Source organism: Carcharhinus amblyrhynchos, chromosome 20, assembly GCF_965287045.1.
Source record: "Carcharhinus amblyrhynchos chromosome 20, sCarAmb.v2.hapA, whole genome shotgun sequence".
Taxonomy (NCBI): Eukaryota; Metazoa; Chordata; class Chondrichthyes; order Carcharhiniformes; family Carcharhinidae; genus Carcharhinus; species Carcharhinus amblyrhynchos.
In genome coordinates this window covers 23525969-23544804 of record NC_137343.1, presented here as the reverse complement: position 1 = coordinate 23544804, position 18836 = coordinate 23525969, and the positions used below count along the sequence as shown (strand labels likewise).

Sequence of the window (18836 nt, the reverse complement as noted above, 5' to 3'; positions counted from 1 at the left end):
CCAAAGTTGGAAAGCCCTCTGACAGAAAAAAATTCTTCTCATCTCTGTCCTAATGGATGACCCCTCATTTTAAAAATTACCCTTTGTCCTGGATTCACCCACAAAAGGAAGCAAATTTTCCAAGTCAAAATTGTCAAGACCGTTCAGGATCTTATGTATTTACATACTTTAATCAAGTAGCACCTTCTAAACTCCCGTGGTAAAAAGCTTTGATTGCAATCCTGTAATTTATAAAGTAAAAGCCTACCTTTACTTTATTTCTCAGACCTGTAATTTTTGATTCAAAAAACTTCATGTTAATTGGTCTATAATATTGCTAGAACCAGATCTATATAAATGGGCAGTAACGTTAATTAGCTATAACAAAAGGGAACCTCCACTTCACCCTGTTTTCATCCAGAGACTCTAATCCATTTTTTTATGCTTCTAACTGGCACACAAACATACAAATAGCAGCCCAGCCTTTTCACATCACCAACCTATTTAGCTTGCCAGGAGCTTGCTTTTCTTGTCAGCCCTATAATTGCTTCTCAATTTAGGTTTTCGCTGATGAATAAAGTACAGTGTTAGCAGATTGGTTCAGATGTTTTCATTAGTCTTAGCTTTGAATAACAAAATTAAACCTATTGAAAAGTCAGTTATATTCTCGATTTGAAAACGAGTTTATTCAAAGATAACTTACAAATTTTCGGCCTCGTGCTTCTGTGGAGAAAAACATCAAGACCAGGATCAGCCATTTCCAATTAAAACAGAATTTTAAGTTTCCCCCGAAACTATGAATACTAACCTCTTAAATTACAACTTGATCTACTCACATTTATTGTTTCATGAAGCCTAATTTTTTTCATAATAAATAACAAAACTGCAATAATGTGTAAATGTGTACAATTATCAGAATATAAATTAAAGTTTATTTATCAGTCATGAGTAGGTTTGCATTAACACTGCAACAAAGTTACTGTGAAAATCTCCGGTGCCTGTTTGGGTACACTGAGGGAGAATTTAGCATGGCCAATGCACTTAACCAGCACATCTTTCAGACTCTGGGAGGAAACTGGAGCACCCAGAGAAAACTCTCACAGACAGAGGGAGAACGTGCCGACTCCACACAGTGATCCAAGCTGGGAATCAGACCCAGGTCCTTGGCACTGTGAGGCAGCAGTGCTAGGCACTGTGCTACCCCTCTGTTTCATTGGTTTTACGTTATCTGTGTGAAGTTTCACAAAATAAAATCAAGTATAGTGGTGCTTGGAGAGAATTATCCACTTTCCATTGTGTTGCCTTGATTTCTTTTGTGAGTTATCATTGAGTATTTTTCATGGATGCAATTACTTTTTTCTTGTCTTGAGGATTAAGTTACTATTTGAATTTAAAATATCAGAAATAACACACAAAAACTTGAATTCCAAGAATAATTTCAGTTAAGTATACTTCTTTATCCAAGTTTCTCTCTATTCTATTAATTAATGGAAATCTGACTTAAGAGTTTTTCTTCTGAATATCCTATTAAAGGAAATTGTTTAAATAATAGAAAAGCTTTTTTGATAGGAGGTTTACATGTCCCCTATGGGCTAATTTCAACCAGGCTGCCTGTGGTACATGTAGTGAAGGTATTGAGTTCTTTGAGAGGCAGAGTGAAAAAAGTTCTGAAGACCAATGAAAATACTCTTTACACGGGTGCTCTGGAAGTGGCATAATCTTGAGTGCAGGGTGCCAAACTTGAGTATGTAGCATGGGGGAAACGCCTTTAAGAATGAAGAGAAAGTATACCTTTCACTTTTTAAGTATTATTTCTTAATTATTTTACATAATTACATTTCAAGTAACATTGTTCCAACATATGCCACTTGTAGTCTCTGAGCTAAAAGTGGGCACTGTTGAAATTGTGGAACACCATAGCTCTGGCATGACGTTTTTGGATCTGTAGTTAGCAAAACATAAGGAAAATTAACCTCCTTCTGTGATGTTGTGCTTTCATTTACTTAGCAATTTTTTGCGCAGATGCTTATATTTGGGAACTATAGCTGGTGTTTGCAGTCTATTGAAATTACTTCTTTAGGTGCATCTTTATTAGTATGCAAGTAAACTTCACAACATCTCACATGATTCAATAAATTTTAGTCAATGTTTAACCTCTAATTAAATTTCTTTTTGCAGAACTGGTGAATTAACAAATCGCTTGTCATCTGATACTCAGATCATTCAGAATACTTTAACGGTAGGTGTGAGAACAAACAAAAACATAAGATGGAAGTATTTTCAGCACAGAACACGTACTATTTGGTGTTTTCTTTTGGCAGAACTGGAGGCAAATGCATTAAATAAGAACACAACATCAATGATCTAGATGAAGGGACTGAGAGTACTGTGGCTATGTTTGCAGATTATGCAAAGATAGGTGGAGGGACAGGTAGTATTGAGGGTCTGGGGAGGCTGCAGAAGGATTTGGACAGGCTAGGAGAATAGGCAAAGAAGTTGCAGATGGAATACAACATGGGGAAAATTGTGAAGTGATGCACTTTGGCAGGAGGAATAGAGGCGTAGATTATTTTCTAAATGGGGAGAGAATTCAGAAATCAGAAGAACAGAGGGACGTGGTAATCCTAGTTCAAGATTCCCTTAAGGTTAACTTGCAGGTTGAGTTGGTAGTGAGGAAGGCAAATGCAATGTTAGCATTCATTTTGAAAGGACTGGAATAGGAAAGCAGGAATGTACTGCTGAGGCTTTATTTGGCTCTGGTCAGATCACATTTGGAGTATTGTGAGCAATTTTGGGCCCCATGTTTAAGGAAGAATGTGCTGGCCCTGGAGAGGATGCGGAGGAGGTTCGCAAGAATGATCTCAGGAATTAAAGGCTTGACCTATGAGGAGCATTTGAGGACTCTGGGTCTGTACTCAATGGACTTTAGAAGAATGAGGGGGGATCTCATTGAAACTTACAAAATACTGAAAGGCTTGAATAGAGAGGAAGTGGGAAAGATGTTTCCATTAGTAGAAGAGACTAGGATCCAAGGGCATAGCCTCAGAATACACTGAGAAGAAGAAGAATTGGTTCAGCCAGAGGGTGGTGAATCTCTCAAATTCACTGCCATAGAAGGCTGCAGAGGCCAATTCATTTAAGACAGGAATAGATAAGTTCTTGATTGATAAGAGGATCAAAGGTGATGGTGAAATGGGGTTGAGAAACTTATCAGCCATGATTGAACAGTGGAGCAGACTTGATGGGCCAAATGGCCTAATTCTGCTCCTGTGTTTTATGGCCTTATAACATAATAGATTATATAAGAGGTTTAAAGATCAGACAATAAATTCCAGGCAAGACACTTGATGCATATTATTAGAATGATTTGTTCAGCAACGGAAGTTATACTCGACAACAAAGGCAGTCAGTTTCAGATAGTCCTTGCTTTCCACCTATTCTAGTGTCACAAACAGATCATGACTGCTTTTCTCTTGTCCCTCCCTCTGTCATCTTCAAATCTGTGTTGCGAATCTCTTAAGCCTTGTTTTTTATTACCTGTTGCATTCTGATTAGCCAATGCCGATGTGTCACTGCCTTGATTAATTGTGTTATTTCACATGGGTTTGCTTTCATTGATTCATTAATCACAGTTACAAGCCTGAGTATGTACCAAACAACATGTCCCTCAACATGTAATCAGTCCGTTGTTAACTCCTTCCTGCATAAAATTTCAGAGACTTGCTGACCATGCATCAGTTTGATTATGGCTGCAAGTCCATCAGTCCATTAATTTCCAGCAAACCATATTCTTTTCCCCCACCCATACCCATTACATTTTGATGACAATCAACCAGTGACATAGTTCAGACATCTGTCCCTTGACTTCTTTTCATATTCATGTTATCAGTCCGTATTGCAGTGTGGTTCTGATTGACTCGAGTGATGCAGTCAGTATCATCTATGAGCTCATACAAAAGCACATAAAATAATTCATAGCATACAAATTATGGTGGGTATAAAAAGTTCACATTTCCTATAGTCACCCCCTTGAGGTTGAAATGTGATGTAATGAATCACCTCTTCACCTTTTCCCCAACAGAGTAATTTAATTAAGCATTCTGCCTCACCTAGCAGTTCTTTTAGTGACAAGCTTTAAACAGAATAAAGAAAAAAAACATACACAGTCAATGTCAGATGAACAAGCAAAAGAATCAGGAACAAAATTCACACCCAAGGATGTGTCCTCTGTTATGTGTGGCTTCCAACCAATGTGCCACTAAGATTTTTAATGAGTTTTAGAATTGTCTTGCTTAATTTGTACCATCTGTTTCTGTGACACGGCAGTATATTCAGTAATGGACTTGAACTTCAAGGAAAGTGGGAGAATCAGCTGACTTTTGAAATGTCAACCTGCACAGAGGAGTTAATCCTTGACTCAGGAACATAATGGATCCTTGCAGGAAATAATGTTTTGGACCCATACCTGTTTTGTTTGTGTGGGTTTGAAACAAAAGAAAGAGTATTTGACTGGGCACGTAGTGGTGCCATTTATATATGTCTTGTGTGGTTGTCAGGCAAATCTGATTTGCATTTTTTAAATACATTCATGGGATGTGGCATGGCTGACTAGTCATGATGTGGGTATGCCGGCGTTGGACTGGCGTAAACACAGTAAAAAGTCTGACAACACCAGGTTTTAGTCCAACCTATTTATTTGATAATATACTCACTAGCTTTCGGGGTTACCCCCTTCGTCAGGTGAATGGAGAGTTCTGGCCTCAGACAGAGCATATAAAGCACAGACAGTTTAGAGATTAGTAATCAGTAGATTAGAGATCAGTAATCTCTAAACTGTCTGTCTGAGATTAGTAATCAGTAGATTAGAGATCAGTAATCTCTAAACTGTCTGTCTGAGATTAGTAATCAGTAGATTAGAGATCAGTAATCTCTAAACTGTCTGTGCTTTATATGCTCTGTCTGAGGCCAGAACTCTCCATTCACCTGACGAAGGGGGTAACCCCGAAAGCTAGTGAGTATATTATCAAATAAATAGGTTGGACTAAAACCTGGTGTTGTCAGACTTTTTACCATGGCTGACTAGGCCAGCATTTTTTGCCCATCCTTAAATGCACTTAAGAAGATGGTGGTGAGCTGCCTTCTTGAATTGCTACAGTTCATGTAGTGTAGATACATTCTCAATGCCATTAGGGATGCAGTTCCAGGATTTTGACCAAGCGACAGTGAAGGAGCAGGGATATATTTCCAAGTCAGGACGGTGAGTGACTTAAAGTGGAACTTCAAGGTGATGGTGTTCCCATGTGTCTGCTGCTCTTGTTCTTCTGAATGGTAGTGGTCATTAGTATGGAAGGTGCTGTCTAATGAGCTTTGGTGAATTCCTGCAGTGCATCTCATAGATGGTACACATTGCTGTCACTTGTGTGTCAGTGGTGGAGGTAGTGAATCTTTATGGATGGTGTGCCAATGAAGCAGGCTGTTCTATCCTTTATGGTGTTGAGCTTCTTGAATGTTTTTGGAGCTGCAGACAAGTGCAGGGTATTTCATCACACTCCTGAATTGTGCCTTGTAGATAGTGAACAGGTTTTGGGGAGCCAGGAGGTGGGTTACTCGCCTCAGAGTTCCTAGCCTCTGACTTGCACTTGTAGCCACAGTATTTATATGGCTGATCCGGTTCAGCATCTGATCAATGTTGAGTGCCAGGATGTTAGTAGTGGAGGATTGCGCGATGGTAATGCCATTGAAAATCAAGGGATGACAGTTCGATTCTCTCTTGTTGGAGTTGTTTGGGTATGAGATTGGGTAGGCTGAGGTTCTCTTCCTTAAATGAGGGTGGGGGTGACTTGAATGAGGTGTCACTTTAATTGGTCAATTTAATTAGCCATCCTGCCTCATATAATGAAACGTTCTCCTAATCATTGATTTCTACAGCTGCCTTTCCATTCTCTAACTATTACTGTCCAAATCTGCACTTCCTACATGCTGCCTGTTTTGCAGTTACCCTGCATTTTGAATCCTTCCTTCCTTTTTGACACACAAATCATTTCACCATAGTTCTGAAGTTTACAATGATCACACTAAACTGCTGTGTTACATTGGTTGCCTTCCCCATACTTGGTGTCATTAAAGAAGCACATACAAGAGTGTGTTGCTTTCGGGGGTACTGTTGTATGCTGAGTTTCAATTCTCCCTTAGCAAATTAATATCATGGTTTTGATAGCACGAACGAGTTATACATCTGTCAAAAGGCTTTATCCTTTACTTATAAGAAGAGTATAGTATTTATTCTTTCACAATTTTTAACTGATTGATATGATACAATTTCCTTACTTTCCCCCTGTCCTTCCCTTCCTTTCAGTACTTAATCAGATATATGGCCAGGGTAGGCCTATCAATAATAGGAAATGGCTTAATCCATTTGGGTTTAAATAACCATGATTTTTCTCAATTTTCCCATGATTTAAAACCATGACTTCATCACCTACTTGGTACTCAAATGGTTGTACCTTTCTGTCAAAGTGTTTTTTAAAATTTTTTTGGATCTACCAGATTTTGGATCACACATCGATTTGACTTCTCCGACACACACTATCATCTGCTCTAACCATTTAGAACTACAGGGGAACCATACCCATGAGGGTGAGATGCTCTGGAACTCTCTCAACTTTCCAGTCATTGTTGGGTGTGAAATTCCTCTGGTCCAATGTGGGGTTTGAAGTGGGGGGGCAGCAGGTGGGGTGATAGACTATATAGCCATAAGGTGTACAGGCAGCATGTTAACGCATTTAGAGGGCAACCTGTACAGAACGTTTTTAGTACAGTGTTCAATATTCTACTTCCTTTCTCCACTATCCTTGAGAGTTGAGAATGATGTGAGATATGGAATTTATGATGAATGCTCAACAATTCTGGTAACTGAGAAAAATAATTTCTCTACAAAATGGAACCTTTGATCACTTTCTGCCTATAGTGGTAGACTCCACCTACAGGTAACTTCACTGAAAAGAATTCCAGCAAAAATGCACATAGTATTCAATCTGCAAGGGAAGGCTTCAATTCACTTAGCAAATTGATGTATAATAATCAGAGGAGTATGTATAGTTGCTCTGTGTTGATGACAGAAACCAATAAAGTCAATCTTTAGTGGGTAGGCCTTTAGTGGGTAGGAACAGCGCAAAATAGCATGATTAATATTGGCAGGTGGGTTCCATTACAGGCATGGCAGACAGCAGGACACATGGAGGTTAATATTACTTTTTATTGTGAGCCACCAGGCCACAGCCAGAGTCTTTATTTGCCTATACTGTACAGATGAAGGACTTAAAAAGCCCCAGTTTCGTGTGAGCTCAAGGGGATTATCCCCAATTTAAATAATCCCTAACCCACACGTGCAGCAGTATGGGTTAATGGAGTGGGGCAGCTAACTCCCTCAACTAACCGCTGCAGTGACATAGTGTTGGTGTGGGCTGTTATAGTCACTATCGGAAGACTAGGCTGATATTTGGATCCATCAAGTTTCTTGGGATCTGGTCAATTACCATGCTGGCTTCAGTGGTCTGCCTCCTCTGCTAGATAATTCCAATCTGTATCACTCCCACTTTGCCTGTCACAGTCATTGTGGAAGGAAGGCTTGTTCTTTCTTTATTGTTCCTCCAGTGCCTTGACTTTAAATTGATGTCGGGCCTGATGAGATTTCCTACATGGCAGTCTGAGAGCTTGCCTTGGGCCGCCTTGAGCGTCTGTTAATTCCTATCTAAGTTGTACATTTCCTTTTAGTACAAGTTTTCAGTTCTTCCTGTTGTTGCTTCCATTGAAGTATCAGTGAATTGTCCTGTAAATAAGTAAAATGTTGTTTCTGTAATGTTACTACATTCTGTTTTATTACTCAGAACTTGTTTTTTAATTGTTTAATTTCATGATCTTTCTTCATTAATTATTTGTTTCAACATCATATTTTTCTCCAGCCCACTCATCAGCCTCGTGCGTGCAGTCGATCTCTTAATGTTTCTACTTCCATCTTTGTATCGTCCACTAGCCCTTGAATAAATGACTATCTTCTTGAAGGGTACTCGCTCTGCTTTTGGTAAACATTCTGTCAACAAAATCCAGACCTCACTGTCTGGTATGTTATCTAACTTCTCTTTATATATTGATAGAACATTATTCTTAGCTTTCCCTGATATCTTTTCATTTGCCTTTAACCGACTGATAGGTTCTACTAATCCCACAACACTGGAGCTTTTCTTTCCTGATGTGAATGATGGTCAGCCAGACATTATCAATACTTCTAACCTTCAAACACAAAAATCAGAAAAATGCTGGAAAATCTCGGCAGGTCTGACAGCATCTGCAGAGATAGAGTAGAACGAATGTTTTGCGTCTAGAAGACCCTTCGTCAGAGATTCAGAGACTAGACAATAAATTCCAGACAAGGAAACAGTTGATAGAGTGGTATTAGGACAATTTATGAAGCAAGAGAAGTTATACTGAAATGATGGTAATCATATTTAGTTTCAGACGGTTCTCACTTTTCACAGGAGTCTCGTGGCACAAATAGCTTGTTATTATTTTCCTCTTGTCTCTCCCTCTGTCATCTTCAAGTCTGTGTAACAAACCCCTCAAGTTTGTTATTTTTATGTTTTGTAGCCAGGGGCTTTTCCTGTGTTCCAATGCACCTGTTAATTACTCAATGCATATGTATCACTGCATCAGTTAACGTTGATATTTCATCTGTCAGTGCTTCCATTCATTTGTTAAGCATGGTCACATCCCTGAGTACAATTGCGTATTCTCAAAGTGTAAACAGTCCATTTCCTGCATGAATGTTTGCTGGGCTAGCTGACCTCTGATTGTGCTGCAAGGCCCATCATCCCACGCAAAGCACATTGTTTTTCCCGTTCCATTGTGACCAAAGGCAGCAATGTAATTTCGACATTTTTCCTTTACCTCCCCTTTTCTATTCATGCTTCCAATCTTTATTACAATGCCACACCATATTTCCTCTGTCGAGCGCACATCGAAAAGTAACTATCTAATGTGCTCATACAAAACGCATATACAATAGTTCATAGTACAAAAAGTATAAAATATACAAAAGGCTTATATTTCCTACAAAATTATACCACTTATTCATGTATATTTATATGTGTACGTAGTGTGCATGTATAAGTGTAAGAGTAACAATGTTCTGGATGCTCCATTTAGGTGATCTGTGATCACTGAATGGTAAATAAACGACAAAGTGCAACTTACCATCTCAATTTGTATAATGATGAGGCTTCTGTATTGCACGAAGTGTGTTAGAACTGAATTGAGATATAAACAAACTCTTGGTGTATGTAAGTTAGATGATGGGAGATTTTTTTTTTCAACCTTTTGCATTATGTTTTTATTGCAGGTAAACCTGTCCATGTTGCTGCGAAACACATTGCAGATCATTGGTTCTTTAGTTCTTATGTTTGTTGTAAGCCCAGCGTTGACTGGAGTGCTACTTGCCTCAGTCCCAGTTGTAGCAATAGGAGGAGTCCTATATGGTGAGTTGAATTTCAGCCTCCTGATGCAAGTTGTTTATTGGAGGGAGGAAATTGGGATTATTGGATCACATTGACATCCATAAGCAACTAATAGTCAGCTGTAGTATATTGCTCATTTTTCTCTTCTTACCATGATGTTTTGTTTTTCTCCTTTTCTATTTTTTTAATAATTTACCCTTGGTGATAAATACATTTCCCACTGCTGTGTTCAGCGTTATTATCGCTGCTTTGTTTGTATTACATTGCTTCACAGAACTTGACTCGGATTAATGCTGCTGCTTCCACCACAACCAGATTATATAATACATAACATTAGATAGTATTTACAGAACAAGTCCATACCAATGTTAATGCTCCATATGGGAGCTTCCTTCCACTGATCATCATCTAATTCTATCAATATATCCTCCTATTCCTTCCTCTGTTGCGTTTATCTGGCTTCCCCTTGAATGCATCTCATTTCCTGAACTAATACTTGAGTGCCACAAACTAACTACTCTCTGGGGAATTATGTTTCTTCAGAACCTTTATTGGATTTATTGGTGGCTACCTTATATTTAAGGATTATAAGTTTCTGGTCTCCCCTACCCCTTTAGAAATAACTTATCTATGTGTTTCCTTTCAAACTCTTATAATCTTCAAGATTTCTATTGGGTCACCTCTCCTGTTATTATTTCTAGAGAAAAAGATTCCCAACATGTGCAGTCTTCCTTGACACTTGTAACAACTCTGGTTGTTCTGGTATTATTCTAATTATTATTCTAAGTATTATTCTAATTTTGGCACATTCTCCAGTGCCTCTATATCCTTTTTAATATGGAAATCAGAACTGTTGATGATTCTCCTAGCCCAACCAAGGTTCAATGTAAGTTTAGTGTAACTTTTCCATTTCTCAATTCCATATCTCTGGAAATGAATCCCAGTACTCAAGCCTGTTGGGACTTAATAACATTGCTGTATACATTTGTCACAAATCGGCATTTCGAAATAACATTTCTGCTAATTATTAAACCTTTCATTACTGGAAAATGCTAAGCAGAAAAATTAGTTCTTTTGTATGTTAGTACTATTATGGAAATCAATCCCGTGTTGGAATGGGGAGAAATAGGATGCATGGATCAGTGGTATTTAGAAACATGTGTGGCAGCCTGCATACACAACAATTCTTACGGGAGTTTTACACAAAGATTGTAAATCTTTGATTTGATCAAGATGCAGAGGGCTGAAGTAGCTGTGTGGCATTGTCTCTGCTCAGTGCAGGTTCATTATTTTCTATATGATCCTTCTGCCAGAACAAGATAGTCTTTATTGTCAGGAAGAGATCTATACAGAAGGTGGCCCAAAACAATTGAAATCATTGATGCAATTCAAGGAAGTTAGTATGGAAATCATGGGCCTGCAGAAATTTTCATAGATATTAAACAAGGTCTGCATAAAGCCACCCCATTGTCCTTGCCTCCAGTCCCCTTCCTACGCTCACTTAACTTTAGCCTTTGGTTCCTCATTGTCCTGGGCCCCCGATGAGTGGATTACTGTCAGCTGTCACTTCTCTTGGTTGATAGCAATGGTGAGCTGCTGGACTCTGGCCAACAGTTCAGGTGTGGGATTTCAGTCCCCGATGCTCTTAATCCTGGGAAAGACCTGATGCTGGGGCACTTAGTATGGCAGATCTTCTTCAATGGAGGTGATGTGGGGCTACCACCAGTTCTCCAGGTGAGAACCCTCCCTCTCAAATGTTAAACTCTTCCCGCTCTATCATTGCATTACATGAGCAGGCTTGCCCAATCTTCTCAAAGATGAAGATTAAAATCCCTCATGATAGGAACAGTGTTTCAATTGACTCAGTGTTTACTGATGTCTGGGTGGGTTGTTGAGAAATCGTGAATATCTGCCTTAGTCAAATCGGCCACTTATTGTGCAGTGCGCTGTGTTTAACCACGTTAACTCTGTTTCTCTCTCCTTAGATGCGGCCAGAACTGCTGAGTTTCTCCAGTATTTTCCATTTCTATTATTGTTATACATCATTGTTCAAAAGTTTCCAGTCCATAGAACTTCAGTCAAAGTTTGATGTACGGACTTGTTTCCGCCATTTATTCTTTTAAGACTCCATTTACAGCTCAGGATTTGATAATTAAGCTGACTGGTAGCAAGTCATTGCTGTATACTTTAAGTCAAATAATATCTACTGATGGTGAATTTTTCAAACAAAAATATATAACCAAGCAGGACAATCTATAAAATGCTGTGCCGTTACGTTTCAGCGTTTTCTAAATGATGCCTTCTAACAATCAGTAGAAAATTATACATCAGCTACTCAGTAAATGCTCAGTTTTTGGGATAGTGCTAACATTGGTTGGTTTACCTGTTGGTGTATCATAGGGGCAGCATGGTGGCACAATGGTTAACACTGCTGCCTGACAGCACCAGGGACCTGAGTTCGATTCACGGCTTGGGTCACTTTCTGTGTGGAATTTGCACATTATCCCCATGTCTGCATGGGTTTTCTCTGGGTGCTCTGGTTTCCTTCCATAGTCAAAAAAGACATGCTAGTTAAGTGGATTGGCCACACTAAATTCTCCCTCAGTGTACCCGAAGAAGCACCGGAGTGTGGTTACTAGGGGATTTTGACATTGCGGTGTGAATGTAAGCCTACTTGTGACACTAATAAATAAACTTAAATGTTTGTTTATTATTCAGGGGAGTTTGTGAAGAGATTGCAAAAGAAGTTCCAGGATGAACTGGCAGCTGTTGGTGCAACGGCTGAAGAGACCATCTCTAACATTCGTACTGTCAGGACTTTCTGTAGTGAAAAGAGATCTGAAGAACTGTATGACAAAGGAATAGATAAAAGCTACCTAATTGGAAAAAAATTGGCTCTGGCAGAAGGTAATGTTCAGTGTGCTTTTTTTCTCCTGAGTTTTAAATGATTGATTTGCAAAAAATGCTTTAATTCTACCTTGTATGTACGAAGGTCTCTTATATATTATGTTGATCTTTTATTTTGTGCCTCTCAACTGTTAATTGGCTCAGCTCAGTGAGATGCTATTGAGGACATTAATAGATATTTCAGCATTATACCCAATTTTATTTGGCATGGCTTTTGTGACAATAATCTTAAAGATGAACCATAAAATGATTAAATGTTGAACCTTTAAAGGCTGCATTTACATTTCTGCAAACAATTTATTTTAAGAATGCTGCGAATGAAACAATATGGTGCAGTTCTTTATCTTTTCTGAGTTGTTACTTGAACATTATTAGAATGCTACATATAATACTTTTCCTTGTTTGAAAGCTGTAAAGGTCTTTCAATATTCCTATAGGTGTATATAATATTTACACACCTAATCAATACTTTACTTGTTTTCTAATTCCTATTCATTCCAACATGAACCCGCACTTTTTTGTTAAATGTTTTTTGAACAAAATCATTTTTGTCTTTGAAACTAATTTCCCTTTGCTCTTTTGTAATTGCTATAAAGACTATCAAAATATGCCATGCTTAAGGTTACCGTTTTTTTTGGGAGCATTACAGCATCTTTCTTTGGCATATTGACAAAATAAGTCTTCTGTGCCCAATTGCAGACCACACTGTTGTATTTGATTTCAGGGTTATGGTGAGTAGGACCAGCTGACAATCCCCAAGCTCTGACCACTGCCAGGTTTTTTTAAATGCTTCTTTCAGTTCTTCCACAGAATTGCAGGGTAGGCTGTGATTGTTCTGTTACAGAAGTGACTAATAACATTGCTGCCCTGTCATATTAGTATCGACTATGTTACAAAATTAATTTGATTTTTCAGTCTACATCTTTTGACCAATTTTTGTTCATTTGTTTTGTCTTTCACATCTCTAGGTGCATCTTTTCCCTCTTGTCCAGGGACATGGCATCAGGGTGACATAGATTGTGACCTGAATATTGAAGGGTATGTGATATTTAGAGGGGACAGCAAGTTAGGAAAAGGTGGAGGGTTAGTTCTGTTAATTCATGATGTTATAAGCATGTTAGAAAGGGAACCAGGATGTAGAAACAGTTTGGGTTGAGATGAAAAATGATAAGAACGAAAAGTCTCTCTAATTCTAACTACACAGTAAGACAGAGTATACAAGAAGAGATAATGGGAGCTCATCAGAAGGGTATGCCAATAATTATCTACATATAGATTGAAAGAATCGAATGGGCAAAGGTAAGATAGATGAAGAGTTCAAAGCATATTTTTGTGATAACTTCCAGGTTCTGGAGCTAACCAGAGGGCAGGCTATATTAGCCTTGATGTTGTACAATGAGATAGGATTCATTGATGGCCTCATAGTAAAGGCACCCTAGGTAGCAATGATCATAATATGATTGAATTTTACATTCCGTTTGAGGGTGGGAAAAGTGCATCCAAGACTAGTATTTGAAACTTAAGTAAGGGCCATTATGAGGGCATGAAAGCAGAGGTAACTAGTGTGAACTGGCAAATGTGCTTAATGAATAGATCACTAGAAGTTCAACAGCAAATATTTAAAAGGATATTTCAGAATGCACAGAATAGACGCATTTCCATGTGAAAGATAAATTCTAAGAGAAGATCCCATCATTCGTGCCTGACAAAAAAGGTTAAAGACAACATTAAACAAAAAGGAAAAGCATGTATTTGTGCAAAGATGAGTTGGAGGTCAGAAGATTGAAAAAAATATGAAGAACATCAAAGCATGACAAAAAGATTGATAAGGGGGAAAACCTAGAGTGTGAGAGAAAGCTAGTTAGTAATATAATTAAATCAGTAAAGAATTAAGAGTGTTGGCTTTATGGAAAGTTCATCTGAGGAATTCATAATTGAAAGTAGGGCAGTGGTGAATGAATTAAGGAGATATTTTACATTGGTCTTCTGTACAGAGGACACAGGTAACATCCCAGCAATAACTGTACATCAGGAAATGGAGGGGAGAGAGAGAGTCAGGAAAATTGCCATCACTAGGATGTGTTATTGACTAAGTTGTTGGGTCTGCAGACTGAGGTGCAGAGGGACCTGGGTGTCCTCACACATGAATCACATATAGGTGCAGCAAGTAATTAGGAAAGCGCATAGAATGTTATTGTTTATTGAGTGGAATTGATTGTAAAAGTATGGAGGTTTTGCTTCAGTTGTAAAGGGCATTGGTGAGACCACATTTAGAGTATTGTTACAGTATTGGTCGTCTTCTTTAAGAAAGGACGTAAATGTATTTGAAGCAGCTTAAGGAGGTTTGCTGGATTAATACAAGAATGGACAGCTTGTCTTAAGAGGGAAGGTTGGAGAGTTAAGGTTTGTAGTGAGGTTTAGAAGAGCAAGAGATGACTTGATCGAAACATTTAAGATCCTGTACAGACAGGGTGGACATGGAGAGGATGTTTCTTCTTGCCAGGGGATCAAAAACTGAGGTCACTGTTTAAAAATAAGAGGTCACTAATTTAAGACAGATGAGTTTTTTTAATGCAAGGAAGTCAATAAGTCTCTAGAATTCTTCTTCAAAAGGCAGTGGAAGTAGAGCCTTTGAATAATTTTAAGGCTGAGCCAGATAAATTCTTGATTAACAAGGGGGTGAAAGCTTATCAGCAGTAGGCAGGAATGTGGGGTTTAGGTTACAATCAGCTCAGCCATGATCTTATTGAATGACAGAGCAGGCTGGATGGGACAAGTGGCTTACCCATGCCCCTAATTTGTATGATTGTATATCCCGTTATCACTCCCTTAGGACCTGCATCACTTTCTATGACTTAATCATTCCTGCCTTCAATCCCCCAAGTCTTCCCTTTTGCTCCTTTTCCCATCATCTTATCCCTCTACCTGTTAGTTCCAACTTAACCCAGTTCTGAAGTCATCAGCCTGAAACATTAATTTCTTCTTCACGCTTCATAGATGCTGCCAGACCTGCTGAGTATTTCCAGCATTTTTCGTTTTTGTTTTTGCTTGGAAATTCATTGCCTGCTGATCTTTTGGAGCATTTACAGCCTGTATTCTGCTACTTGTAGCCCAGTGAAGCATTACGTTACCCTAAAAGAGTATATATAAAATCCAATGTTTTTAGTTTTGCTTTCTACTAAAAGATAACTAAGCTATACCATTTTCATGCAAAAGAGCTCGTTAACTTTTCAAAGCCAGGTAAACAAGTTCATCGTTGTGTATGTAAATTGAGGCACTTCCAGAAGCAGCTTTTGGAAATTTGGAGGTGTTAAATGCCTGATTTTCTAATCATTAATTTAAACGGCTGTAAAGTCAGTGTGTATGTGAATCTTAAAACATGTGTGTCCGCTAGAGGCAAATTGCCTGCCAGTCTGTCTTGACATTATTTAGATTACCATGCTGTAAATAAAGTTTTTTTTAAAAAAATGCTTTAATTTTTTTAAACACATTTCATCCTTAAAAGCTAAGTGCAGGTGTGCATTGAAAACCTGCACAGAACTTAATTTCTGGCTGTTCTAATCTCTAAATGCAGTATTTGGTGCTTTTAAGCCCGTGGAAACAGATGCAAGATGAATGCACTGAGTAAAATCTATAGGCTTTGATTCTAAAAGGTTAAGTTGAGATTTAAAGTTCGGAAGTGCACACTAATAAGTTAATTGAAATAATGCCATTCTGCTGGCGTAGTTTATATCATGATTGTTGATTGCAATCATTGGGATGATACCCAAAGGCATTTTTAAAATACTGATGTCAATGTTTTAGTTACAAGTACTCAAATCCAGTCTCTTTGTATAGGATTGAATGGTTTCAGGCACTTGAGTTACTGTAGTAACCTGCAACAGCAATCAGTATTTCTATGATAATGACATTCTCTTGTTTGATTAATTTAAATTTGCTTAATTCAAAGTATCTGTTTAGTTTGAAGATTAAATTCCCATATTGTTCAGTTACTTATTTTGCTTTATTCATATGATTGGATAATACAAATTCTTAGAGTACAGGAATGACTTGAAATGATCAGATATAGACAGTATTTCTTGAATGGCTTGGTTTTACCAATAACTCATGCACCAATTGTTTCATTTATACTATTTGCATTTCTAACTTTGAATTTTTTTTTCAGGGTCATTCAATGGGCTGGTGCTGACCATCTTACAGGTATGTGACGATCTGCTCCTTTTAAGAAAATTGGGAGAGATTGGGCTTTAACTAGATTTATTTAACAAAAGATTGTCTATGACTGCAAGGTTTTTTTTCCAATTCTATTTTGTATCTAGCCAAGAACTGCAGCATTTGCAGGTCACCTTAAAGTGATAGTATGAATGTGTATCAGTCAGTTGATGGAGGAGAACAGGAACAAACAGAGCTTAATGTGAGACACATTTTTCAAAAGCAAGACTAATGTTGCCAGTAGCCCAGACTTTTTAATGATAAATCTGTAAAGTGCAATTTATCAAGCAGTCAGAAAGGCAACAAGTTCAACCCTAATCCTGATTGGTGTTGAATAGCTTGTATCCAGGTTCCCATGATAGTGGGTCGGTTGTGTAAGGATTCCAATCAATGTAGGCTTATAAACAGAATGTTTCAAAATGTGGTTTGAGAATTTGTCAGACATTGGACTCAAGCCAGAGGACAGCTGCCCTGTGGGTATATTGATCTCTAAAACACTTGAGCTGTCCATAGATTGCATTATAGCAGGAATTGCACAATTGCTATTGTCTGGAAAGATATCTGGGTTTTACTAGACCAATTTTTTTTAAATTGAATGCACTGAGTTTTGTGGATTTTGTGTTTGTTGACTTGTTAGCCTTGGTGTATTTTTTTTCACTTTGCTGACTTGCATATTTAGTGGGATACATTAAACCTATCCTTCTGTTAGTATTTTAATGGTCTATAAGAAATGTGCAGTTTCTCGAAGTCTAGATGCACTACTCTCAGGTCTGATGCACTATTCAGCTGATTACAGAAAATTTTCCCTTTCTGTCTGCTATGCTTTGTCTTAGCTATATAAAACTGAACAAATGTACAATTAAAAATCATTTTAAATTGCTAAGACATTGTGATAATGTAATACCCATAGGAAAAGAAAGCTGCTCTGAAAGAAAGATCAGAAATACTAACCTTATGAATTACTTTACGAAGGAATTCATCAGTAGGATATCCCTTGTGTTCCTTAAAACACCATGATGTATATTATTTGTCCTTATCAAAGTATTTTCTTTTACTCCCAGCCGCATTTTTCTGAGCTTGTGGCAGACTGGCTTGTGCAGATTAATTCCATATGTTGCATCTGTTTTCAGACTGAATGACTATAGCGAACTGTCAGTATCTCAATCAACACTTCTCCATTGTATGTAGCTGGGTACTCTTGCACAGATGTGCTGTTTCTACTCAAATTTTATTTTTTGCATTAGTGTTCACTAATTGTGCCCTGTAAAATAAATGGGGATCTAGCTTATTTTGATTGGGTTGTGATTGAAAAGTTTACTAAGTATGTGTCTTCATTTTTTATAGAATTGTTTTACCTGAGCCTTTGTCTTGTTATGCTGTTTGTCTTTTTAAACCGTTTTATCATTACAATGCATAACTCAATTTTCCAAACTTAAATAATTTATTTATTGCTGCTGACTGCATCTGTAACTTTTTACTATTCCTACAGCATGTTTATTAGTATTCATTCAGATCATATTTCAGTCACCACTAGCCAGCAATATGACATGCTTTATGGTTAATCTAGTTTATCCAGGGACTATGAACATCCCTGTATCAACTCCCAATCTAGACTGAGATAGGAGATCTAAGTATAGCCTTACAGTTGCCCCAGTACTTAAGTTGATGCTAATAAAACCCCACAACCTGTGCTGGAAGTGCATACGTAAAGAGCTCAAGTGAAGGCATGATTGGACCTGATCATGAGCCTCTCAATGACGAGGCTTGCACATGAGTTATGGCCACTTGGATGAGGTACTAGATGTATAGCATTGTAAACTATATTGAATTACATCCTCCAGAAAACAGTATATTGGCAAGGAGGGATGCATTCACTCTTTTTTTATCTGTTCATAGATGCTGCATGATCTGCTGAGTCTTTCCAACAATTTGTTTTTATTTCAGAGTTCCAATATCTAAAGCATTTTGCCTTTATATTTTCAATCTCCAGATTTTTTTAAAAACCAAATTCCAACTTCTTAAAACTACTCGGAAGGGATTTGAATTTGTGGCCTCTGAAATAATAATCCTGTAAATTTTATATTCTGTACTAATGATTATATATCTTACAGTATTATACGTCTTTTTAAAATGACTTTGTTAAGGTATGTGTTTCTGAACACTCACATCTATTTGCCCTCTATTCACTATAGTTAAGAAATGCATGCTTGCTATCTCTCACTGGCAACC

At 37.9% G+C, this 18836-nt stretch overlaps 1 protein-coding gene across 3 annotated transcripts in view; it reads left to right on the top strand.

Moving 5' to 3' along the window:
* Window positions 1-18836, top strand: part of LOC145355826 (ABC transporter B family member 1-like) — a 178973-nt gene that overhangs the window by 46300 nt on the left and 113837 nt on the right. For all 3 annotated transcript variants that reach the window (XM_080208229.1, XM_080208228.1, XM_080208231.1), the window contains 4 exons: window positions 2158-2218; window positions 9374-9509; window positions 12207-12395; window positions 16561-16595. In XM_080208229.1, coding sequence (XP_080064355.1) covers window positions 2158-2218; window positions 9374-9509; window positions 12207-12395; window positions 16561-16595 — 421 coding nt within the window. The remainder of the gene's footprint in view (window positions 1-2157; window positions 2219-9373; window positions 9510-12206; window positions 12396-16560; window positions 16596-18836) is intronic.